General features: G+C 41.9%; 2 protein-coding genes across 3 annotated transcripts in view; both read right to left on the bottom strand.

Moving 5' to 3' along the window:
• ANKAR (ankyrin and armadillo repeat containing) overlaps window positions 1-5,424 on the bottom strand; it is a 53,488-nt gene extending 48,064 nt beyond the window's left edge. The window contains exons 1-2 of the mRNA XM_024198075.2: window positions 5,340-5,424; window positions 399-1,035 (exon numbers count right to left, since the gene is read on the bottom strand). Of these exons, the coding sequence (XP_024053843.1) occupies window positions 399-996 (598 nt within the window). The 5' untranslated portion in view covers window positions 997-1,035; window positions 5,340-5,424. The remainder of the gene's footprint in view (window positions 1-398; window positions 1,036-5,339) is intronic.
• On the bottom strand, window positions 975-26,713 carry ASNSD1 (asparagine synthetase domain containing 1). 2 transcript variants are annotated; one of them, XM_024198077.1, is made up of 7 exons: window positions 26,495-26,713; window positions 24,510-24,563; window positions 19,141-19,216; window positions 11,229-12,773; window positions 9,738-9,919; window positions 5,340-5,616; window positions 975-1,035 (listed from the first exon to the last, which is right to left on the bottom strand). In XM_024198077.1, exons 4-6 carry the CDS (start codon window positions 12,678-12,680, stop codon window positions 5,361-5,363), a joined length of 1,890 nt encoding a protein of 629 aa, XP_024053845.1. In that variant the 5' UTR covers window positions 12,681-12,773; window positions 19,141-19,216; window positions 24,510-24,563; window positions 26,495-26,713; the 3' UTR covers window positions 975-1,035; window positions 5,340-5,360. The 2 variants fall into 2 exon arrangements, with proteins under 2 accessions (XP_024053845.1, XP_024053844.1); XM_024198076.2 differs by lacking the exon at window positions 975-1,035 and having other exon boundaries at window positions 5,249-5,616.

Genomic DNA, 26,713 nt, shown 5'->3' with positions numbered 1-26,713 from the left:
AATAATAAAGCCAAAGTTGTGATCTAAAAAAACCCTTTGTAAAAAAATACATACAAACTTTTTTCCAAGTATTTAGAGCCATATTTTCAGAAGCGTTCAGCACCCTGCAGCGTTAACTTTCCTGAAAGGAAACTACAGAGTGTTGACCAGTTTTGAAAGTCTGGCCGCTTAATATAGGTGCCTCAACACCATTTTGAAAAAATGATCTTTGAAATATTTTTATTTTAGTTTCCAACTTGATGACTTTTCATATTGTCCAGCAATCTCTTGTTTTTTTCAGATAATGACCCCTAGCGCTTAGGAATATGCTAAGTACTTATCACTTGCAAGATTATTTTTCTTTAAATGGGTTATAATGGCTGAAAATACCAGCAGAAAATAACTGGTTTTTTACTCACCTGCTGAACAAAACTCTGAAAAAATATTTTTTTCTGTTTGTGGATTCCCATCCATATCAATATCCATACTGGAGCGCCACAATTCAGAGAACCTGACACGTTTTTCTTTGGGCATATACACACCATGCCACAGTGCTTTTAACATGTAGTCAACGCTGATCAAGATTTGTCCAATTCTGGTGTCAATGTAAGCTGGAGGAAGCTGACAAGATGTGCTGTGATCGTAATTGGAATCTAAGCTGATGGAAGGAATTTGGTTTAAACAGTAAATTCCTACAGCCAATTCTCTCACAATCTGATGAACTTCTTTACAGTCCAAAGGTACATCTGGCACCACTGGTGCTAGGAAAATTGCAGTCGGGAAACTTATGTTTTTTAGCTGACCCATAAGTCCACTGGGAAGTTCTAATGGCTGGCGTAGGTCATCTTTAGAAGCCAGCCAGCTACAAGAGGTAGTGGTAAGTAATTCCTGTAACTCACTTCGGTCAAATTTGTCAAAGAAGGCACTGGCATTTCTCTGTACTGCTAAATTTGCTAAGTAGGTTGTCTCATCTGCTTGTTCATTTCTAGGTAATGTTTTTTTGACAGACCTCAGCATTCTTCAATAGTTCCTTTCTGCGGTGTCTAAAATTAAATACTTATAGAAACATAAGACAAACAAGTATAATAGTTATTTAAGTAGGTATTAATATTTGTAAGAAAAATGACTTTCTTTAATAACAAGATTAAAATATACTACAGCATACATGAGGTGTTCCAAGCTTTTTCAAGGCAACACAATCTTTGAAAATTTTATTTTCCTTGAACCAAGAACTTCATTTTGCCTATGACATCCAAGGATTGAATTGGGCCAGCTTGCAATAACCAAGTGAACTTTTAAAAAATATGTATTTATGGAGCCAGGCATTTTGTGCTTTAGAATCTAAGATGTTATTTAAAAAAAACACTATGACCCTCATGGCTGGAAAAAACAACCTTCAACTGTGAAAAAGTACAAATCAATGCAGTGATATTTACAGACAGACTAAAACAATTGCTCTGGGCAAGTGTGACTGCCCCATCACTCTGAAATGGTTGTTGAAGATGAAGTCTAGTAATGATAATTTAAATATCCACATTTTAAATTCCTTTCTTTCAGATTACCCTATAAGGCTGGGACTATGTCTTTGCTTGTAATGCACGGGACACCTGTGAATGAATTCTCAAATCTTCACATGGTGTTTTCTAACACAGAACAAACACTGAATACCATTTACTACCCAAGGCATACATTATTATGTATCTCATAAACAGGGCCACCAGATTCGCATGACATAAAAGAAATGTATCATTTCTCCTCTTCTTCCTACGCAGGGTCTTGAATACTGCAAGAAACCACTCATTCCCACATTGTCCCTTTGAACTCTCACTTTCTACATGCTAATCCTTCTTCCTATAGGGGATTGCTCACTCAAGCTGTTTACGGAAACATAACTCCCTGCAGATTCAGGACATAAGTCCTGTCTTACACAGAACCCAGAATCACAGAGAGACAGTCACTTGAGCATCCAAAAAGAGAAATCCTACACCCAGAAAACCTAGCAAGTGGTGAAATGTTAATTTTGGAAGTGCAGAAGCTCTAGAACCACCTACTGAAAAAATAGAGATTATTTAGATCCCAACAGGTACAGCAATGTAATTCTGGCAGGGCCTTGGAGTGACATGAAAATTAATACTAGCATTTTAAAACTTATCTTTAATAGTCCTTTAAAAATCCGGGAGGGGGTTCATGATTTTGAAAGAAAATCCCTCTTGGGAAAAAAAAATCACATTTCAATTTATGACTTTGAATTTACTATTGTTACAAGTAACCTCTAAAAATAAATACTGTAACAGAAAGATTAAATAAAACATAAACCATAGGAATTGCCACACTGGATCAGACCGCTAACTGTGGCCAGTACCAGCTCCTTCAGAGGAAGGTGCAAGAAACTCTGGAGCAGACATTATGGGATAATCTGCTCCCAAGTAAATTTCCTCCTAACCCTCAACAGTTAGAAATTGGCTAATGTCTGGAAGCTTGGAGATTTATACAGCTTCTAAAACTTGTTTATTGGTACTGTTCACTATTATAACTACAGCCATTGGTATCCACAGGAACACCGAATCCTGTTAAACTCTTGGTCTCCATCATATTGTGGCAATGAGTTCCACAGGCCAGTTAGGCATTGGGTAAAAAAGCAACCAATTTAGAGGCATATGGGGGCGGAGGCAGCACCGCCACAACCGCCTTCCCAGTCCGGGTGGCTTAATGAGGTATCGGTTGGCAACCTCCTGCCTCCAGGGACACACACCGCACCGTCCCCAGCACAGAGCGGCGCCCTCGGGGATCCCACACCGGGCTTCTCCCCCAGCTCTCCTCCTCCCGCGGGTCCCTGCCCTCCAGCTCACCAGCCTGGCGGCGAGGTGGGAGCAGCCGCCAAGTCCCTCCTGCCATAGGGGGCCAGGCTCCGCCCTGGCCGGTCGAGGCGGGGAAGGGAGGGAGTCCCGCGGCCCAACCGGGAGAAACGCGCGGCGCCTGGCCTGGCCGGGACCTTAGCAACGCGGGACGCCGCCGCTTCCCCTTGGCAACCCCCGCAGGGGGCGCTGTGCACGACGGGCTGGTCGTGCCCGCGGCCGAAGCGCAGCTCGCGTGTCCCCGCGAGGGAGAGCGCGCGAGAGTCGGGGCTGCGCGCCAGGCCCAGCCCAGGGCTCCATATTACAGCGGGTGCAGTGGCTAGTGCAGGCTTCTCCCATTTCGTGCAGTGGGGCGGGGACATCATAGCCACCCAGGAAGCTGCCAGTGCAACCTTCTGAATGAGGGCACCCCCTTCTGCCCGCTTCCGATTGACTCAGTACCCTGCGGCCTGCCTCCGCCAGCCTCCCTGCGGGGGGGAACGTTGGTCTGTGACTAACAGAAACGTTAGGAATAATTTATCCCTGATCACACATCACCCCAATTAATCTTTGATGAAATTGAACAAGGGGCAGCAGGAATAACTGTGTCTCGGTGACTCACTGAATGCAAGGATCCCGTTAACACTATACAACCACTAGCAGCACACTTAAACTCGAGTCAAAATGGGAAAATTGCACAACACTGAATTAGCGCTCCTACAGCACAGCTCGCAAACCCGCCCCTGGGAGCTAGGCTGGCCCAGCAGGCTCTCATCTAGTGCTTTTTTGCTCCAGCTAGTCCAGCACTGTGGGCATCCTCTCATGACTCAAATCTCTGGCCCCCTCATGTTTAATCCCACTGATTCTAAAGTAACAGAGTCCAACAATAATGGGCCCTGCCTTATTCTGATCTACCCTGAACTCTTCTAGGGCTTTAAAATCTTACCCCCTACACTACAGAGGGGGGTCTCACTCACACCCTTCCCCAGCAGCATAAGGGGCTCCCGTCCAGGGACCCTATAACTAGTCCCTGCTGCTGCCTCCCTGGACTTCTTCCTACTATAGCCTGTCAGCAGGCCTCTCCACAGCCTCTAACTTCAGCCTTTTTTCAGGGCTGGTATTCCTGGGACTCTTAATCCCCCAATAAAATCCTAAACCAACTTCTTCCATCTCAACCTTTTACACCTCTAAATTTCCCTTGCTCTAGTCCTCCACTGAATATCTCCCTGGACTCTTTCCTTTGAAGTCCCTTGAAGTCCAAATCCTGCCCATTTATTAGATCTCTCCCACCTCTTCCCAGACTTCCCAATCCCAAAATCAAATCTGCCCCTAGGTATTTTCCTTAAGCCTCCCACTTTCCACTCCCCAGAGAAGAAATATACAGTTCCTTCCCTACAGTCCTTCTAATACTGTGCTTCCTTTCTTTATAATCATCCTTCCCCAGCTGGGCTGCATCTTTAATTAGGCCTGGTCCACTCTTTGGTGCAGCCAGATGTTAACTGGCATCTTTCAGAGCCAGGATGGGGTATACACTCTGTCACACAGCCTTAATTTATGTACAGTTTGGGGGACAGGGAGACACATTTAACACATGGTTTAAAAATTATTTGTCACATCTCTCTTCCCCTTTTGAATTTCAGGTATTCCCTTTTCACAAGTATTTATGGTCACTTTCTCATTTCTGCTTGACAGTCTATCCTAATCAGGATGGCTGTCATTGTAAAAAAATAAAATAAAAAGTTATAATAAAAGAAACAGTGAGGATTTGTATTATGTACATTGTTAATATTACTTTCTTACCATCACATCACTGCTAAACAATAGTGATATAGAGGTTCATTTTATGAGTATCTTCCAGATCTCTACATATTATAAACCAGATAAGAATTATATTACTTGTTGTATTAAATCTTGAGTTTTCCCTAATCCTAACAATCACTGTTCTGACATGGACTTTTTAGTATCTTGAACTAAGAATTTCTTATAAGAAAGAATTTCATTTTTAAAATATATAATACCAACACAATTAAATTGTTAAATGTAGAGTACATTTCAAATGTACAATGCAATATTGGTAAAAGGATAGAATGTATGTGATGTACAGTAGGTTTTCCTTCTTCAACTGTAAGTAAATGCACACAATAAACCCTAGAGATGACATTTTTTGTTGAGTTAATGTTATATACTAGCTTCATAATGTGGGCAGGTGGGGTGGATTCAAAAGTATTTCCCTTAAGCCCTGTGAAAATTAGTAAAAAATAAATAAAAAATACAGCCTGAATCTGTTTTTTTTCTGTGGAACCCCTGCCTCTCCTTCCCCCAGGGCAATCATGCTCTGGCAGACCAGATTGACTAATACAGTAGTTCTTCATTAGGCCAAATGCAACGTGTAATTACAGTTAAACTGATTAAAACCAGTAGATAAAACACAATTCTAAAATTTTGAGGATTTTATTGAATATCCACACATAATAAAATACAAAATTTTAAACCATAAATTTCTCATAAGATGTGCAGTGAACAAACCTTCAATTGCAGCCTCATAAATTAGTCTACTGAAACTGGCTGAAGTCTGCTGCATTTATCAGATGCCTTTTCACTGCTGTTTTCCATTTTTGCAATCCGTGTTCCAAACTGCATGGCCCTCTTTGGAAGAATAGTAGAGGCCTTGAGGCCAAGCTCCTTAGCTGCCAGGCGCAAAAGTAATTTCTCACCAATTCCTCGAGGTAGAGTCAAGTCTGCTTTTTCCGAAACAGGCAGAGAGTTAAGAAACGAAACAACATCTTCATCAAGGAAAGGAAATCTAAACAGAAAATATTATGAAAAATTGTTACCTTGACAAGGTTTAAACTCAAACAAATGTGTAGTGTATGAGAACTGCTTTTAGAATACTCAATTCACACTATAGTGATCTGTAGAAAATTTGGACTTTCAAGCGAATATCCATTCCTAGAAGGAGATGCAACATAAATCTTGGTGCTAATGTGTTGTGAGAAAAACAGAAGTGTTGTGGAGTCTTGGGGAAATAAAAGACTGGAACAGCAATACACATCCATAAGAAACTTCATTTAAAACTTATCTGATTTGACGTTTTAAAAGTCTTGCCCAAGAAAAATAATTTGTACTTAAATAGGAGCAAATGACAGAAATTCTGTTTTTATGCACAGCTCTCGTCACCACCAATAAAGATACACGGAAGAGAGAAAACATAAATTATGTAGGTGCAGGATTGTTTATAAATAAAATGTTTTCCAAGTTCAGAGGCTCTTTAAATGTTGAACTACTGTAAAACCTAACTTTGGTACATAGCTACACTGGGATAGCTCAGTGGTTTGAGCACTGGCCTCCTAAACCCAAGGTTGTGAGCTCAATCCTTGAGGGGGCCATTTGTGGATTTAGTTAGGGATTGGTCCTGCTTTGAGCAAGGGGTTGGACTAGATGACCTCCTAAAGTCCCTTCCAACCCTAATAATCTATGAAACAAAACATATTTACACTGAAAATTCTGTGACACCATTCTAAAGGGGGGGAAATCACAAAAATTTAGATAGTTTAGTTAATGCCTACTGTCAGTTTTTACCTTGCTAAAAGAGTACTTCCTTCTTAAAGATCCTTTCACATGTATCATAGATTTATAACTCCGTAGGTCACTCTCCCCATCCAAAGATATTACACATTTTCTGCTAGTCACAAAATCACGATTGGTGACCTAAGATCCATTTTTTCAGTTTACTATACAGAAAGAAATTCTCCCCAGAGCAGAGTTAAGATGCAAAAACCTCCAGACCATCACATAACTCCAATGGTGGGATGATTAAGTGGGTCAAACAGGCATGAAAGGAGATGTTTTGTTTCTGTGTAAATTAAAGTGGGGCTACTGAATCTAGGCCGGGGTAGGCAAACTACAGCCCGCGGGCCAGATCCGGCCCCTCAGGGCTTTGGATCCGGCCCCTCAGGGCTTTGGATCCGGCCCACGGGATTTCCCCCTGTGGTGCCACGGGCCCCGCGCCGCTCTCAGAAGCGGCCGGCACCACGTCCCTGTGGCCCCCGGGGGGGGGGGGGCCCCGCGCGGCCCCCCCCCCCCCGGGCCCCCCCCCCCCCCCCCCCGGCCCGGGGGGGGGGGGGGGGCTCCGTGCGTTGCCCTTGCCTCCAGGCACCACCCCCGCAGTTCCCATTGGCCGGGAATGGGGAACTACGGCCAATGGGAGCTTCAGGGGAGGTACCTAGAGGTGCGGCAAGGGCAGCGCACGCGGAGCCCTCCGCCTCCCCTCCCCCAGGGGCCGCAGCACTTCCTGGCATGGGGCCGGGGACAGGGCAGGCATGCAGGGAGCCCGCCCTGGCCCCGGTGTGTGCCACTGCCACCCCAGAGCCGCTTTAGGTAAGCAGCGCTGGGCCAGAGCCCGAACCCTTCCTGCAGCCCGCCTCCCAACTCCCTGCCCTAAGCCCCCTCGTACATCCCACCCCCCTCCTGCACCCCACCCCCCTGCCCTGAGCTCCCTGCTGCACCCTGCACCCCTGTGCACCCCAACTCCCTGCCGCATCCCACACCCCTCCTGCACCCCTGCCCTGAGCCCCCTCCTGCACTCCGCACCCCAACCCTCTTCCCTGAGCCCCCTCATACACCCCACACCCCTCCTCTGCCCCAATCCCTTGCCCTGAGCCCCTTCCTGCACACTGCACCCCCTCCCACACCGCAATCACCTGCCCTGGCCCTGCATACAATTTCCCCACCCAGATGTGGCCCTCGGCCCAAAAAGTTTGCCCACCCCGATCTAGGCTATACCAATCTAATGGTTAGGAACTCTAGTGGAGAGGAGTGGAAGGGCAGCAGCTGCTGTTTCACAGTCAGGAATAATGGCTGCAAGAAGCTGCATATATTGTAATCCCACAGCCTATGTGGTGGGTAGAGTGTGTGGATTGCATTCTCTAAAGACATCACTTAGTTCCCCATACAAAGCCAGATTACGTAGATTTTATGCAGAACAATGAATGGTCCCCTATAAAGTGACAAAATCAATTAAATAATTCAGGTTTCTATAAGAACACCTAACAGCATGTATGGATTAAAAAAAAATTCTGCTCCCTTCCTGAGGTTTAGAAGTCTTTTGGGCCAAAAGCAACACCAAAAATGCTCAGGCATCTCCTTCCTCCCTTTGGACATATCTGTCTGCTGCCTCTTCAGTTTAAGCTTTGCTGCTGCTGTTCCTGTTATACTAAACCTGGGGAAAAGTGTGTGTGACCCTAAGAACTCCTGTTCTGTAACAGTAACTCCCAACAAGCCACACAAACTCACTGGACCTATCACATAAGAATGGCCCTACTGGGTCAGACCAAAGGTCCATCAAGCCCAGTATCCTGTCCTCTAACAGTGGCCAATGGCAGGTGCCCCAAAGGGAATGAACAAACAGGTTATCATCAAGTGATCCATGCCCTGTCACCCAATCCCAGCTTCTGGCAAACAGAGGCTAGGGACACTATTCCTGCCCATCCTGGCTAATAGCCATTGATGGACCTATCTTCCATGAATCTATCTAGCTCCCTTTTGAACATCATTATAGTATTGGCCTTCACACCGCATTCATGGTATTTATCCATAAATGATGTAATGTAGGATCTTAAATGCACACCAGGATCATACTGGTCATTAATAGTTGTGAAATGGGTACACACACACACACACACACACACACACACACACACACACACACACACACACACACACACAAACTCTCTCTTTCTCACGCACTGAAAATATGTTCCTAAAAAAGTCTGAATCCAGGCAGTGTTGATAAACAGGTTTCTACCAGACAAAGGATGTATATATTCACATCTGCCTTTGTAAGCCAACACAATGGAAGCCAGTTTTGCATATGAAGTCAACAAAAGAATGTAAAAACAACATAAAGTCAGCACACCAAGGACTAAAACTCGGGGGAGGGAGAAGGTAGGAGACATCTTGACTCTGGGTGCCAACAATTAATTTTGGTGGATACAAGGAGAAGGCACTAGGACATCTCTTTATCCTGCATCTGAGGGAGTAATTGGGCATATTCATGAAAACAGGATCCCAAACTGCCCTGCTTGGCAGCACTGTAAAGGACATTTAGGAGAGATAAGACTGCTTTTAGACAGATGGTTAGACTGTTAAAGTTTAGTCTCTAGAAAGTGTGTACGGAGTTGTACATGTTACCTTGCTGACTGGATTACCCTTACTCACTGTCTCTTAAATCTTAGCCTTTGATAACAAATTTATGATTGTTTTCAAAATAAATACATTGTAGTGCTCTGATGATATATATGAGCTGATCCTCAGTTGAATCAAACCACCTCATATATACACTGTCTCCTGGGGGATAGCAAACCTGATATTTCTGTGAGTAGTCAGTGAGAGGGGCAAGATATCACAGGGAAACACTTCAAAGGGGCTTGGGGATGGGGTGGACCTATTGTTAAAGCAAAGGGAGGGGCAGGCTAGCACTGTCCAGAGGAGACTGAGTGGCTAACAGACTGGAGGTGCCAGGGAGCTGATTAACACTGCAATGGGTTAAGCACCAGCAAGTCTCTCTCTTGCTGGATGCAAAGGGGTAACAAGGTGGCTCAAAGTCCTGGGTACCCCAAGAACCATCACTGTGTGCAGGTGAGGTCACCTCAAATGAGTGCTTGTGAAGTTAATATCATCATATAACACGAGACTGGAAGTAAAATTTTCAGGTGGAAATGTGATTTTCAAGTTGCTATGTCTTCTTAAGGGGTACTGTAAGCACTTTAAATTAGTACAGGCCCAATGTCTGTACACATACAACAAATGTCCTCATGGAATTTTTAAAAAATTAAGACACAGGGAATTTTGATTTAAAATTCCACTGCAGTGCTAGAAATGGAGTTCTGAGCTGAAACTATTTGCTGCATGTTAAAACAGTGCTACCTTGCTTCTTTTCCATGATCTCCAATAATCCTGTCATCCCGGCCAAGATTTCTAGAAGAAATGCGAGCCAGTTCCATTCCTAGTTCATTATTCAAGCCATCTAAACCATATTTTTTGAAGCAAACACGATGTCGGGAATAGCCTGCAAGCTGCTCATCTGCTCCAATTCCTGTAAGCACAACCTACAGAAGAGTATAAAAAGTGGTATTTTATTATTTATCTAGGAACTCTAATTAAAGGGGGGGAAACATGTTATAGATTCCCAAAATATTCAACTGTAACAATCTGAAAATAAACCCAATAAATATATTCAAACATGTTCAGATTAACATAATAGAATAAGCCTGCATTTATGAATGTTTAGAGGGCCTAATCTTGTTCCCATTGAAGTCACTGGGAACTCTGATTTAAATTGGAGCAGGATCAGACCTGAACAGTATACCCTCAGGCTTTAACTCATTAAAGAAAAACAAAAAACCTGCTCTGTTATAATAAACCATTTCAGCCTATTTAGGGGAAAAAATTATCTCAATTTTTCAAAAAGTTCAAATTAACTGCTAAATAAATCACGTCACCTGAAAGACAACTAAAATAAAACCAGTATCCACATCTTTAGGTGATCCACTCTGATGCATAAGCCATTATAGGTTGTAGCACAATCTAAAAATAAAGCAAAATCCATTCAACTGTGCTTTAAATCCTCTATTATTTGACTCCAACCATTTAAAACATCCCCATTAGTTGGCAGCAAATAGTATAAATCTCAAAGATGATGCAGAAGTGAACTCCAAATATGCAGAATTATTTTAAAAAACATTAATTCTTTCTCCATCCTAGCTACCAAAGACAAGTGGAAGGAAAGAAGAGAATTCTTGAAGTGGCTATCAAACTACTGAAAGAAGTTGCCCCCTTCAAAACAGCAAGAAAAATATCAGGTGGACACACGGGAAAAGTTGCTCTTTAAATGACTGTTTAAAATATGTCGGAAGCCTTCAAAAAACAATCCTCTCCCCTCAATAGTAATAGCATTTTTTTTCGGTCACATACCAACCCAAATAATGATATTGTGGGAATTACTGGTTTGTGGGATACCAGCACAAAACAATGCTGATTAATTAAATTTTCTGCAGATTTAAATATTTCAAATCTGTTTAGGCTAGATCTGAGGGTACAATTCTTCTCTACTACGTCAATTCAAAAATTGAATATTCCAGGCTGAAGATTATTGCCTTTCCCAGTTCTACTGCTGGGAAAAGGCAATAATCAAGCTTACGGAATAGAATAATTCCATGCCAAAGAACTGAATGCAGAAGTCCTGCATTTTTGGAAATGCAGGCAGTTACACACTTATTACAACTGCAAAATTTACTTATGTTTGCTACTTGTATTCCAGCGACCTTGGATATTTATTCTGTACTGACTACTGAAGCTAAATTGCACTATACATATTTTTATTGACCAAGTATAAGACAGACAAAGAAGATCTTATACCTTTGCAGAACTTTTATATGGTTTTACATCTCCCTGGGTAGTAATAAAACCTTCTCCCCTGGAAGCAAACCAAACTGCACAACCAAGGCTGTCATCCAGAACAGTATCCAATGGATAAACTAAGCGGCTTATGCGCTGTTGTCTCATTCTTTTCAGTTCCTCAAGTGTAACATTAATTTCCACAAAATTCCAAGTTCTTGAAGGATTAATAGTCTCTAGTTCTTCCAATCCAGCCCTGCCAGTGATTCTGTCAGGCACATTGAAGCAAGACAAGTTATCAACAAGTGTAGTATCAAGTTTTTTAAAGCATTCCTGACAAGAATGCAATTCATGTTTTTTCCGCTTGCTTTGTTTAGTCTGTTCTTTAATCATGAAGGCTACATTAAGAAGATCAATTGGTTCCTCCGAAGGAATATGTCGATCAGCTAGGGTTGCAATAAGCATAGAATCAATGCCACCAGAAAACAGTATTGCAACATGTGCTTTCTTGGTAGGTATACTCAGAATTTCTCCTTTTAGCTCATCTGTATCTCTAAACAGATATAAAACACGTCTCTTTACTGCTTCACTTAAAACATCAATAAGCTGATGGACCAATTTCTTCTTGTGCTCTTCTGCAAGAAATCCATGAAGATCTTCTACAGTAACTGTACTATTAGTAATATTAGGGCAATGAGAGTCAACTGAAGTTTCAGGAACTGTCCTATTTAAAGGAACAACTGGTGTTATTAGAGAAAGTTTTGACTCACTCATCATAAGAGACACATAGGCAGGTAAATCTTTTGAAATCTGATCCAAGCCACTGAGGAATCTTTCTTCTATTGCATTTTCTCTGGAATGGTATTTCCAGGGATATAATGTTAAAACCAAATATTCAGATATAGCACAGGCCTTGAGATCGATTTTGTAAATTCCAGATGCTGGAACTTCCTGCCATTGGTTATCAGATTCAGAAAGAGCACTTACAGACGACAGACAGAGAGCCCTGTCTAGCTCATTATTAAACTGCCACAACAAACTACGACGACCAAAATAATCCCTACCAAACCACAAGTAGTGTCTAGATGCTTGATAATAAATAAAAGACCATGGACCCTGAACAGATGAGAAGAGTGACAAAATATCAGATTCATTACTACATGATGAAAGATGATGAAACATAACTTGAGTGTCATTCTCTGCTGTCCCTATGGGAATTCCATTGAAGACTTCTCCATTCCAAAGAAACACATTGTTATCAATGTCTGTCAGAGGCTGGGGAGTCATCAATCCCCTCAAGTGAAGTATATGGCCAGAAAACAAACACTGGTAGGAGAGATCAGACAAAGTCTTTATCAGATGCTGGCTGCTGTTAGGTCCTCTTCTTCTAAGGTTGCACAGCAGATCATCTTTGAAGAAGCCACCAATAGTGTGCTGAACAGACAAGCTGACAACACAACAAATGCCACACATTGCTATGTAGAATTTAAATGGTCTATTTCCTGATTTTGGTCTTCTCTGAATTTTCTATCTCCTGATGTGCCCTCTTCAGGTCATCTAATGTGTCTGCATAAAAGAAAAGAGGAAATAAATAATCACTGAAAATTCTTTTAATAAATTAATAAATTAAATTAATAATTATTAAAAATATTAAAAATAAAATTAATAAATGTGATAGAATAATAATGACTTAGAGGGATAGACAGTGAGCTCTTTGGGGCAGGGACTGTCTTTCTGGTCTATATTTGTACAGTGCCTAGCACAATAGGATCTTGGTCCATGAAGGCCTTAAAAGCCAGAGGCTAAGCACCAAGGGGAGCTAGCGAACAGGGGACCGCAAACAGGAGAGTTTGAGAAGGGGCGATCCCCCTGTTGAACAAACAAGGTGCGAGTACTAATCTTGGGGTGAATGAGTTTGTTTGGCTGTTTGTGGTTTTTCTTTCTCTTTCAGGTTATTTCAGTTGCAGGGTCAGTTGGGACTGTGTATCTGGAGACTGTTTGAGCCTTCGTTCCCTGGCTCATCCTTGATCAGCCTCGTGATCACCTGCCCCCTATGAGATTAATGAGGGGGTAGGGCTGATGTAGGAGAGAAGGCCTTAAAAGCCAAAGACTAAGCGACCAAGGGACCACAAACAGGGGAGTTTGAGAGGGGGTTTGTGGGAGGGAGACTAAATAAAATCGCTATGGTTAGGAAGGGCCACATCGCCAGTGCCAGCATTGCTCCTGTCTCCTCCACCTGAGCCTGTATCCAGGCAGACAACCTAACCATGGATGCCTCTACCCAGATCCTGGTGTGGATTTGCAGAGATTGTGGCCACTCACAGAAAGCCAGGCTGGGGGGGGAACATCCAGTGTGAAAGGTGCCTGCTGGTGGAATCTCTCGGGAAGCAGGTGGGAGAGCTACAGGAGGAGGTGGCTAGGCTGAGGAGCATCAATGCCCAATTCCTTGAGAGTATTCAGAGGGAGACGTCCAAGGCTGAGGACGCTATCCAGCTACAGAGGATTGCTGTCACACCACCGAGGGAGGAGGATATGGCTCTGTCACAGGGAGGACACTGGCTCCTTGTTACTTCTGGCAGCAGGCAGTGCTCCATCCCTACTCCCAACCCACCCACGATGGTGATGGAAAACCAATATGCTGCCCTGGCACTGAGCGATGAGCAGTCACCCCCAAAGGTGGAGGAGGAGAAGCCATGTACCCCCAAGACTGGGAGGATCGCAGCCACCACTCCCCGAAGGAAACGTAGGGTAGTGGTGGTTGGTGACTCTCTTCTGAGGGGATTGGAGGCACCCATCTGTCACCCTGACATGGCATGCCAGGAGGTATGCTGCCTGCCAGGGGCCCGTATCCAAGATGTTATGGAGGGACTGTCAAGGATCATCCCCATGCTCCCCTACTACCTCATGCTACTCATTCATGTGGGCACTAATGATACTGTGAGGTATAACCCTCAGCAGATCAGAAGTGACTAGAGGGCTCTGGGAGTAAGGGTGAAGGAGCTGGGAGCGCAGGTGGTGTTCTCTTTGATCCTTCCGGTCAAGGGTAAGGGCCCAGGCAGAGACAGATGTCTCCTGGAGGTGAATGCCTGGCTGAGAAGATGGTGTCGTCAGGAAGGCTTTGGATTCCTTGACCATGGGATGCAGTTCCAGGAAGAAAGACTGCTAAGCAGAGATGGGGTCCACCTATCGAGGAAGGGGAACAGCATATTTGGATACAGACTGGCTAACCTAGTGAGGAGGGCTTTAAACTAGGTTTGAAGGGGACAGGTGACCAAAGCCCACAGGTAAGTCAAAAACATGGAGACCTGAGAGAAGGATCAGAATTTGGGTGGAGCATGGGTTTGTTATAGCAGGGATAAGGGAGAGAAAAGACAGAACTGGCGGTGGGGGAAATCAAATCAGTAGCTTAGATCTGTATACTAATGCGAGAAGTATGGGGAATAAGCAGGAAGAACTCGAAATGCTAGTAAATAAACACAACTATGACATAGTTGGCATCACAGAGACTTGGTGGGATAATACGCATGACTGGAATATTGGTATCGAATGGTACAGCTTGCTCAGGAAGAACAGACAGGGAAAAAAGGGAGGAGATGTTGCCTTATATATTAAAAATGTATACACTTGGACTGAGGTTGAGATGGAAATAGGAGACAGACTTGTTGAAAGTCTCTGGATAAGGATAAAAGGGGTCATAGTAGGGGTCTACTACAGACCACCTAACCAGAAAGAAGAGATGGATGAGGCTTTAAGAAACTAACAAAATCATCCAAAGCACAGGACTTGGTGGTAAGGGGGGACTTCAACTACCCAGACATCTGTTGGGAAAATAACACAGCAGGGCACAGATTATCCAACAAGTTCTTGGAATGTATTGGAGACATTTATTTTTTCAGAAAGCTACTAGGGGAGAAGCTGTTCTAGATTTGATTTTGACAAATAAGGAGGAACTGGTTGAGAATTTGAAAGTGGAAAGCAGCTTGGGTGAAAGTGATCATGAAATGGCAGAGTTTGTGATTTTAAGGAATACACCTCTACCCCGATATAACGCGACCCAATATAACGCGGTAAAGCAGTGCTCCGGGGGTGGGGTGGGGGGTGGGAATGCGCACTCCGGCAGATCAAAGCAAGTTCGATATAACGCGGTTTCACCTATAACGCGGTAAGATTTTTGGCTCCAGAGGACAGCGTTATATCGAGGTAGAGATGTAGTAGGAGAGAGAACAGCAAAATAAAGTCAATGGGTTTCAAGAAGGCAGACTTTAGTAAACTCAGGGAGTTTGTAGCTAAGATCCCATGGGAAGCAAGTCTAAGGGGAAAAACAACTGAAGACAGTTGGCAGTTTTTCAAGAGACATTATTAAGGGCACAAGAGCAAATTACCCCACTGCGTAGGAAAGATAGGAAGTATGGCAAGAGACCACCCTGGCTTAAGAACATAAGAAAGGCCGTACCGGGTCAGACCAAAGGTCCATCTAGCCCAGTATCCTGTCTACCGACAGTGGCCAATGCCAGGTGCCCCAGAGGGAGTGAACCTAACAGGCAATGATCAAGTGATCTCTCTCCTGCCATCCATCTCCACCCTCTGACAGACAGAGGCTAGGGACACCATTCCTTACCCGTCCTGGCTAATAGCCATTAATGGACTTAACCACCATGAATTTATCCAGTTCTCTTTTAAACTCTGTTATAGTCCTAGCCTTCACAACCTCCTCAGGTAAGGCGTTCCACAAGTTGACTGTGCGCTGCGTGAAGAAGAACTTCCTTTTATTTGTTTTTAACCTGCTGCCTATTAATTTCATTTGATGACCCCTAGTTCTTGTATTATGGGAATAAGTAAATAACTTTTCCTTATCCACTTTCTCCACATCACTCATGATTTTATATACCTCTATCATATCCCCCCTTAGTCTCCTCTTTTCCAAGCTGAAGAGTCCTAGCCTCTTTAATCTCTCCTCATATGGGACCCGTTCCAAACCCTTAATCATTTTAGTTGCCCTTTTCTGAACCTTTTCTAGTGCCAGTATATCTTTTTTGAGATGAGGAGACCACATCTGTACGCAGTATTCGAGATGAGGGCGTACCATCGATTTATATAAGGGCAATAATATATTCTCAGTCTTATTCTCTATCCCCTAACATCCTGTTTGCTTTTTTGACCGCCTCTGCACACTGCGTGGACATTTTCAGAGAACTATCCACGATGACTCCAAGATCTCTTTCCTGACTTGTTGTAGCTAAATTAGCCCCCATCATATTGTATGTATAGTTGGGGTTATTTTTTCCAATGTGCATTACTTTACATTTATCCACATTAAATTTCATTTGCCATTTTGTTGCCCAATCACTTAGTTTTGTGAGATCTTTTTGAAGTTCTTCACAGTCTGCTTTGGTCTTAACTATCTTTAGCAGTTTAGTATCATCTGCAAACTTTGCCACCTCACTGTTTACCCCTTTCTCTAGATCATTTATGAATAAGTTGAATAGGATCGGTCCGAGGACTGACCCTAGGAGATTAACCAGGAGATCTTCAACAATCAGAAGCTCAAAAAAGAATACTAGATAAAGTGGAAACTAGGTCAAATTACAAAGGATGAATATAAACATAACATACGTATGTAGGGACAAGGCCAAGGCACAAAACGAGATCAAACTAGCTAGAGACATAATGTATAACAAGAAAACATTCTACAAATACATTAGAAGCAAGAGGAAGACTAAGGACAGGGTAGGCCTGTTACTCAATGAGAGGGGAAAAACAATTAACAGAAAATGTGCAAATGGCAGAGGTGTTTAATGACTTCTTTGTTTTTGGTTTTCACCAAGAAGGTTGGTGGTGATTGGACATCTAACAAAGTGAATGCTAGTGAAGATGAGGTAGAATCAGAGGATAAAATAGGGAAAGAACAAATTAAAAATTACTTAAACGAGTTAGATGTCTTCAAGTCACCAGGGCCTGATGAAATGCATTCTAGAATACTCAAGGAGCTGACTGAGGAGATATCTGAGCCATTAGCAATTATCTTTGAAAAGTCATGCAAGACGGGAGAGATTCCAGAAGACTGGAAAGGGACAAATATAGTGCCAGTCTATAAAAAGGGAAATAAGGACAACCCAGGGAATTACAGACCAGTCAGCTTAACTTCTGTACCTGGAAAGAGATGGAGCAAATAATAAAGCAATCAATTTGCAAACACTGAGAAAATAATAAGGTGATAAGAAGAGCAACAAAAATGATTAAAAGTCTAGAAAACATGGCCTATGAGGGTAGATTAAACAAACCCAATTTTTTCAGTCTGGAAAAGAGAAGACTGAGAGGGGACATGATAACATTTTTCAAATACATAAAAGGTTGTTTCAAGGAAGAGGGAGAAAAATTGTTCTTCTTAACTGCTAAGGATAGGACAAGAAGCAATGGGCTTAAATTGCAGCAAGGGAGGTTTAGGTTGGACATTAGGAAAAACTTCCTAAGTGTCAGGGTAGTTAAGCACTGGAATAAATTGCCTAGGAAAGTTGTAGAATCTCCATCATTGGAGATTTTTAAGAGCAGGTTAGACAAACACCTGTCAGGGATGGTCTAGATAATACTTAGTCAGGCCATGAGTCCAGGGGACTGGACTAGATAACCTCTTGAGGTCCCTTCCAGTCCTATGATTCTATGACTGGACCTCTTAGGCACTACAATAATACAAATAATAAATAGTAATAATAATGGTTCCTGATAAGTCAGTAATTATAGCTAATAGTCCAATCAACAGAAATTTAAAGACACATAACAAGAAAATATGAAAGTGTTTGCATCAGTACCATCGCACAAATCAGCCCATTGCAGCTTTTCCCCCCTTAAAGATAATCAAATTTAGATATATATTCTTATTGTTTATGCACATTGTTGTTTACATGAACTTTAAAATTGTGCGTCATTAAATTTGCATTGATTGGACTATTAGGTGTAACTACTGACTTATCAGGTACCAAAATTATTCTTTATTATTGGTATTATTGTAGTGCCTAAGCCTAAGAGCCTCAATCATGGACCAGGACCCTATTATGCTGGGCACTCTACAGGCATAGAACAAAAAGACAGTCCCTGCCCCAAAGAGTTTACAACCTATCCCTCTAACCTAAGTCCTTATTATTGTACTGCATTTTTAAATACAAGACTTTTACCAGTATCAGAACCTGGTGAACTCCTAGCTACTGTCAATATCAGATTTGCACTTTACTATCATAACAAACTGCAATGAACTATCGTAACTAAAGCCTTCTCAGTGTAAACTGGCTAAAAACACTAAGAAATGAAGAGCAAGCACCATTTGTTCTGTCCAGAAATTACGAAGTTCATTTACATCCTGGAATTCATTCCACACCTGACCCTAGATTTCTCATCTAATTGATGCTTCTTGGTCTCTATTTAACCATCAAGTCTCTCTCTCATTCTCCCTTATCTCCAGATGCTTCTGTCCTAGATCCTCAACCCTCCACACCTCCATAATCCCCAAGCCCATTCCTCTAGCCCCCTAAGGTATCCAGTTCAACTTCAGTTTTCTTTCTTCCCTATCCCATGCTACTTTCAAACAGAGGTTATTCTTATTATATGGGACCAAATGCTGCAAGATGCTGATTGCTTCCTGAAAGGAGCTGAGGGTGCTCTGTACTTCAGAGGACTGGGCACTAGGTCTACTATAATTTTTACTGGCATCCCTTACTACTTTTTTAGGACTGGCAGCTTTTCATTTTAAGTACTTTATCACGCATATATATAATATTGTGATTACTTTAATCTTCTGTCCTATCCAGACAAATTAAACACAGCAATCATACAGCTTTGAATAAACAAATTATAATTGTTCATTTTGATCTGCATGGGAAATCCTACTCAGTTACGAACACCACCTTTAAATATTGGTCGGCAATGTATGTTAAGAACTTACTTTTGCATTCAGATAGCATTTCTGTTCTGTCTACAAGAAAGAATATGTTGCTATTTGGTTGCTGTTTATAAACTTTCTGAAAAAGAAGGAAATTGGGATAGGTTAATGTTAATAACAAATCCATAGCAGAAGCCTAATGTGTTATCAAGACAATGGTTTTACCTCCACAGCATTGTTACCTACTGCTATTTTATATTCTTCTTCCCTCACATATGATGAGTCAAGTGCCACTATTTCAAATATAAATTAAATTGAAAGTAAACATATTTATGAATACTTAGCGTATGAATGGCTAACATGATATTGGTAAATATCAGGCCAACTTAGACATTTTAATCAACAATTTAGATAAGACATTACTGAAAGTATTGATGCCAAAAGGACACACAAATTCTCATTCTTTTAAATAGCAAGTGTCCATCAATTTACTACATTAAAAGGCACTGTACTAAAAACAGATGTATGTGATACAAAAAAATGTAGGATAAAAGATAAAAATATTAAAAAGTTAATTCTTTGCAACACATATTATAGTTGTAAAATGTATAACAGAACATGGTTACCATTTATACTGACAGTGTCCTGGAGTCTCTACTCACTCAAAACTTCAGTGAGAGTTAAAAATAGATTGATTAAAAACTACAGGATTTGACCCAACATAAATTGTATATACAGTAGAGCCTCTATGTTACAAACTAATTGGAGACTGAATGCAGAAAGTCAAGAAGTTCATAAAATTGAACATAAAAAAATTAGTCAGTACAGTGCCTAAGTTGCAGTATGATGCACTGCATCATTTTCTTGTCTTTCAAACAACTGCAAAGCAATTTCCAACACACTGAAGACATCAGAATATAAAGGGATGTTGACTTGTTCTTCACTGACATCTCTTTTGTTGTGATCCTTTGTCCCATCAAGAAAAATGGTTCATGTAACTGGTGGTTTGTAAAATCTCGGTTTGTAAAAACGAGGTTCTACTATACCATAAAGACAATGCTTTATCAAGTTGTATCCACGATATTCATCAAGTACACAAAGCCACACTGAACTATTCAGTCATGGTGATAGGGAACAAAACTTGTCATTTCATATCATACCTACTGTACATTTAATCCTGAAAAGTTAACCAAAACACGAGATAGCAGTCTCAATTGGCATACTATAGAGACACACACACAAAGGGGGGGGGGAGAGGGAGGTGAAGTGTGTTTGTGAAACTTCAGATGGAGAGCCCTGGAGACTGAAGTCCTCTATCCACAGAGCAAACGGACCAGAAGTGGCAGGTATATGCTTTCTTACACTCCCCCTCCAATGTGCTTCAGTATCCATCCCCCATCTCTTCCATACTCTCTGTTGAAACTGCCAATGAGTCAGCCAGTGGTGCCACCTCTGATGTGAACATGTTCACTAATAACTGTACCAAGAAAAAAATTCATCTTATTTGACATAGACCCATTATCAATCCTGAGCTATCCATGGCTCAAACTAATTCTGCTTTTGTCAGGAATTGTTTACACGTTTCTGCATAATTTACCTGCACCTTGAAGGATTTATTTTTAAGAACGTGTAAGTCCATTTACATTGATTGTCAATTTTTCTATGCACTGTTGAAATTAGATAGTTGGTAGGTAATGCATAAGATATCTCTGAAAATAAAGTGTCGTCATTGACATATGTTTTGTAGATGACATTTGTAAATAGTTAAAACCTTTTTAAAAATAAAGATAGGGTTAACTTGTGCATATAGGGTAGGATTTTCACACATGCTCAGTATTGGCTTAACTCTGCTCCCCTCAAAATTAATGGTAAATCTCTCTTATTTCAAAGAAAGTAGCTAGGCCAATGGTAAGGACTTCTGAAAATCTCACACATGATGGATATGATTAATAGCAAAACAAATTGTGCTGATCCAAAGAGAAACTAAATTAATTTTTCTTTTACGAACTTTAGACACTGATTAATCAGACTGATAGCTATACAGAAAAACTGATAAATATCAGAACACAATCATTTTGAAGTAGTCATGGAAAAGCTGTCCTGCTTTTCTTAGATATTAAAACGGGAGCAGATATTTCTCCTTCATGTAGGTTATACATCTTTATCTGGGAGTTTTAGCCAATATAAAAGTTATGCTTAAAGAAAAGTGAAGTATTTATTTGCTTATCAGTGCACATAACATCTGTTTTCTCATTTCTATCTACAGCCCTTCACCATTGCGTAATGGTCATAAAACTCAAGGGGTTTATAGAGGAGGATAACAGCGGAGAAGGTCTTCTTTTGTATTTTTAAAAGCAACTTTAAACAACTTTTGCCTTCAAAATCTGAAAAAATCTGTGACAAATATTATGGGTTTGACATAAAAATTTGGTATTTCCCCTGATAAAAACCAATTCCTGCACAGCTTAGTTCTGAATGTAATATGGAGAGTAATTCCCTCACCACTTAGAAAATGTACAGTAAGAGTTGTCTTCTTTTTGGCTTGAAGAATTGAGATGTGTTGGAAAGGGTACTCAAGTGTTTTACTTTGATCTAGGATGTGCTACACTTCCATCACTACCACAAAACTGGATGTGATCACTTCCTGGAAAATAAATCTTCTTTGACAAGGAGTGTAAACTAGGTTAATAATATCAATATAACAATAACTAAATGCTGTCTTAAAAAATGTCAGACTCATAGTGAGCATCAGCTATTTTGAAGTGTTTGTTTTCTCATGCTTTCCCACCTTCGTTTATCTACCTGCTAAACAACCAGTGGGGCCCCTGGATGATCGAGATACAAAAGGAGCACTTAAAGACGATAAAGTTATTGCGGAGAAATTAAATGAATTCTTTGCTTCAGTCTTCACGGCTGAGGATGTTAGGGAGATTCCCAAACCTGAGCCGTCCTTTGTAGGTGACAAATCTGAGGAATTGTCACAGATTGAAGTGTCACTAGAGGAGGTTTTGGAATTAATTGATAAACTTAACACTAACAAGTCACCAAGACCAGATGGCATTCACCCAAGAGTTCTGAAAGAACTCAAATGTGAAATTGCGGAACTATGAACTGTCCTTTAAATCGGCTTCTGTACCTAATGACTGGAAGATAGCTAATGTAACGCCAATATTTAAAAAGGGCTCCAGAGGTGATCCCAGCAATTATAGACCGGTAAGTCTAATGTCAGTACCGGGCACATTCGTTGAAACAACAGTAAAGAATAAAATTGTCAGACACACAGAAGAACATAACTTGTTGGGCAAAAGTCAACATGGTTTCTGTAAAGGGAAATCATGTCTTACTAATCTTTTAGGGTTCTTTGAAGGGGTCAACAAACATGTCGACAAAGGGGATCCAGTGGAGATAGTGTACTTGGATTTCCAGAAAGCCTTTGACAACGTCCCTCATCAAAGGCTCTTATGTAAATTAAGTTGTCATGGGATAAGAGGGAAGATCCTTTCATGGATTGAGAACTGGTTAAAAGACAGGAAACAAAGGGTAGGAATAATGGTAAATTTTCAGAATGGAGAGGGGTAACTAGTGGTGTTCCCCAAGGGTCAGTCCTAGAACCAATCCTATTCAACTTATTCATAAATGATCTGGAGAAAGAGGTAAACAGTGAGGTGGCAAAGTTTGCAGACGATACTAAACTGCTCAAGATAGTTAAGACCAAAGCAGACTGAAGAACTTCAGAAAGATCTCACAAAACTAAGTGACTGGGCAAGAAAATAGCAAATGAAATTTAATGTGGATAAATGTAAAGTAACGCACATTTGAAAAAATAACCCCAACTATACATACAATATGATGGGGGCTAATTTAGCAACAACTAATCAGGAAAGAGATCTTGGAGTCATCGTGGATAGTTCTCTGAAGACATCCACGCAATCTGCAGCAGCAGTCAAAAAAGCAAACAGGATGTTAGGAATCATTAAAAAAGGGATAGAGAATAAGACTGAGAATATCTTATTGCCATTATATAAATCCATGGTACGTTCACATCTTGAATACTGTGTACAGATGTGATCTCCTCATCTCAAAAAAGATATACTGGCATTAGAAAAAGTTCAAAAAAGGGCAACTAAAATGATTAGGGGTTTGGAACGGGTCCTATGTGAGAAGAGATTAAAGAGGCTAGGACTTTTCAGCTTGGAAAAAAGGAGACTGGGGGGGATATGATAGAGGTATATAAAATTATGAGTGGTGTGGAGAAAGTGAATAAGGAAAAGTTATTTACTTGTTCCCATAATATAAGAACTAGGGGCCACCAAATGAAATTAATGGGCAGCAGGTTTAAAACAAATAAAAAGAAGTTCTTCTTCACACAGCGCACAGTCAACCTATGGAACTCCTTGCCTGAGGAGGTTGTGAAGGCTAAGACCATAACAGGGTTTAAAAGAGAACTAGATAAATTCATGGAGGTTAAGTCCATTAATGGCTATTAGGATGGGTAAGGAATGCTGTCCTTAGCCTCTGTTTGTCAGAGGGTGGAGATGGATGGCAGGCGAGAGATCACTTGATCATTACCTGGTTAGGTTCACTCCCTCTGGGGCACCTGGCATTGGCCACTGTCGGTAGACAGGATACTGGGCTGGATGGACCTTTGGTCTCACCCAGTATGGCCATTCTTATGTTCTTAGAGAGAAAATTGCAGCAACTGCAAACACTTTCGCATGATATCGGGTTGGAAGTGAACACGTCAACGACTAAGTGGATGCGGAATGAGCATTTGAAGCAGGAATCATCACTGTAAATGGGGAAGTAATCGAGGAGGTTGACAAATATATTTATCTGGGTCAGCAGCTGAACAGAGACAATTCATTTGAAGGGAAATGCAGCAGGAGGAGAAAGGCGGGAAAGTTTCAACAAAATAAAGACATCTCTAACTGATGATGAACTGCCCATGAAGAAAAGGTAAAAAACTGTTTAAATCCACTGTTCTGCTAGCAATGATATATGGAGTGGAAAGCTGGTCAATGACAAAAGCGGAGGAAGAAAAATTCGCTGTCACCCAGAGAGCAATGGAAAGGCAAATGTGCAAGATATTGCTCTGGGATCACATACCGAATGAGATCGGAAGGTGTACAGAGGTGACTGATGTAGTGCAGGCGATGTACGACGCAAAGCGGAGATGGGCAGGTCATGTAGTCCGCAGGCAAGACAACAGACCACAGAGACCACAAGTGACCGCTGGGCAGACCGGAAATGCGCGGGGCTGATCCCATGACAAAACTCTTTGGCCAGAAATGGAAAGAACGTGCTCGTAATAAAACAGAATGGTGTGGCGTCAACTTGCGTTTGTGGAAGGACGGACGAGGACAAGCTCCGGACAAGGCGATTTATCTAATGCAAAAAATGAATTGCTAAAAAACCACTTTGTAATCACTCACCCGGTTCTTCTTCAAGTTGGAAAGCTCATCAACTACAACTTTCTGCTCTTTAATCTGAAAAACATAATAAAACTCTAGATTTATGACAAATAAATCAGTATGTTATAACCCACTATTAACACTCCAACCCATGTTTTCAGATAGGTAGATGCAAATGTTTGTCTTACTCTGACAGGTCCAGGAGAAATTAGATAAAAAAGTGATGGAGTAAAGAATGGAAAGTAAACTGAGACATGAAAGATGCTGTTTCCATAGCCAATATAAACATAACCAGTAAGATATTCTAGGGCATATGACTGATAGAAATGGAAGTCAATTTTTCTGAAATTAATTTGATCTCAAAAACTAGGTGTCTGTAGAAGTCTGAGCCAGCAAACCAGGAGGGAGTAAATCACATTTTCAAATACCTGCTTTAGAAGGGAGGTAATTTGTATACAACCTGCATCTTTTTCTCCACAATTGCGTGTGATCACTACTGCACATCTAGGGCCTGATTCCAAAACCTACTGAAATCGATGGGAGTCTTTCTATTGCTTTCAATGAGCTTTGCACCGGACCCTAATAAAGCCTACTACTCTTGTAGATGGGGTTACTATGTAGGCAAATATGGTATGTTTTGTAATCAACGGGGATGACAGAACAGGCTATGAACTAGATTCTGAATTATTCTGGTATAAATCAGGAGAATTTCAGTGAGGTTAATGCAACAACAGCACATGAAAAATCTGTTTTGTGGGATTTTCTTTTCAGGGGAAAAAATGGGTTTCTTCACGATTTTTCTAACTTCTTTGTCACTCTGAAGCACGCAACAGTACAAAGAACTGTGAAGCCAATTTTTTCAATTTCCTGGAAATGCCTCTAGGGCAGGGGGAATCTTTGGGGTGCAGAACTGTCCACACCTTCTTTCCCTGATATATGGGTCACTGTTGGAAAAAAGACCAAAGAACCTCTACACTTCAGCTATTACAGGCTGCAAGAATGGCCCTTGTGGCCATAGGCAACTGGACATAAACTAGAACAACACAGCATCTCCTCTAGTTTATGCCATGGACTGAACAGTACCTTAACTGATTCCAGAATTTGGAAGTCACAAAGTTGGCATAAATCCACCTTTGATCCCATTCCTGTCTCTTAGGCGATCAAACCATAGCACACATTTTGCACCAATATCCTCCACTGAGGACTCTATGGAGAAGCAGTAAATTTACAAAAGGAGAGTGAAGGAGGTTCCTTGGGATTTAACAGACTACAGACTGATGACACTATTGTCTCTACAGTAAATATTTAGTGTTTGTGAAGAAGGCCAGAAAGACAACTCCAGAGGCTAAAATATTTTATGTCTCCATGGAGCTTGTATGGGATGAGCAGCTGCAGCATAAGATAACCCACAATTCCCTGACCATGTGTGTCTCAAGCTTGGAATGATCAACAGTAGGCATGACAAAGTAGTTCTACCAATATGTCCATTTAGCCCTTCACTAACACTGCCACTAAGGCCATTAATTAGGGCCAAATTACGGTGGAAGTTTTTCTACTGTGAAAATTTAAAAAGCTAAAGAAATCTCTGCTTTTTAGTGGTACTGAATCTCTCATTTTTTCCTGCGGGTAAAAATAAAGTCATCACCCTTATAATCCTGCTGCCCTGCACCCCCATTTTCACAGCAAGCGCCCAATGTCACACGATTTCCCTGAAAGTATTTCCAGGGCCAATGGAACATCCTGATTCGCTGTGGCGGCACTATGACGTTACACCTTGCAGCGTGACATCACTGCGAACGCTCTTGTAGTGATGAAGCCAAATAAGCAAGATGACATCATGCTGGTGCCCCTCCCCCCCGCAGCACCTCCCCCCACTGGGCCCCGCCCTCCCAGCCGACAGGGGGCCCCACTCCTCCCGCGCTGACCCCAACCGGAACGGGACCAGTTTCTCTTCTCCGGTCTCGTGAGGGCCGCGTGCGCGAGTGTCATTCGCGCCACACCCTCACCTTTCGGTTCAGCTCCTCCTTCTGGTGCAGCTTCGCCCCCTCCTCCTCTCTCCGCGGCTCCCGGCCCGACATTCCCTCCTTACGTGTCCCGTTGCCAGCGGTGACAGGCGCGAAACCCACACACGCGGGCTCGCGCTTCCCTAATCCCGCCACGTGCGGTGGGGGACGACTACTTCCTTCAAACGCCCCGAACCCACGAACTGCGCAGTCGCACTACAC

The sequence above is a fragment of the Terrapene carolina genome, unplaced genomic scaffold (assembly GCF_002925995.2).
Source record: "Terrapene carolina triunguis isolate 2854851 unplaced genomic scaffold, T_m_triunguis-2.0 Scaffold62, whole genome shotgun sequence".
In the NCBI taxonomy this organism is placed as follows: domain Eukaryota; kingdom Metazoa; phylum Chordata; order Testudines; family Emydidae; genus Terrapene; species Terrapene triunguis.
This window is presented reverse-complemented; position numbering and strand designations above follow the sequence as displayed.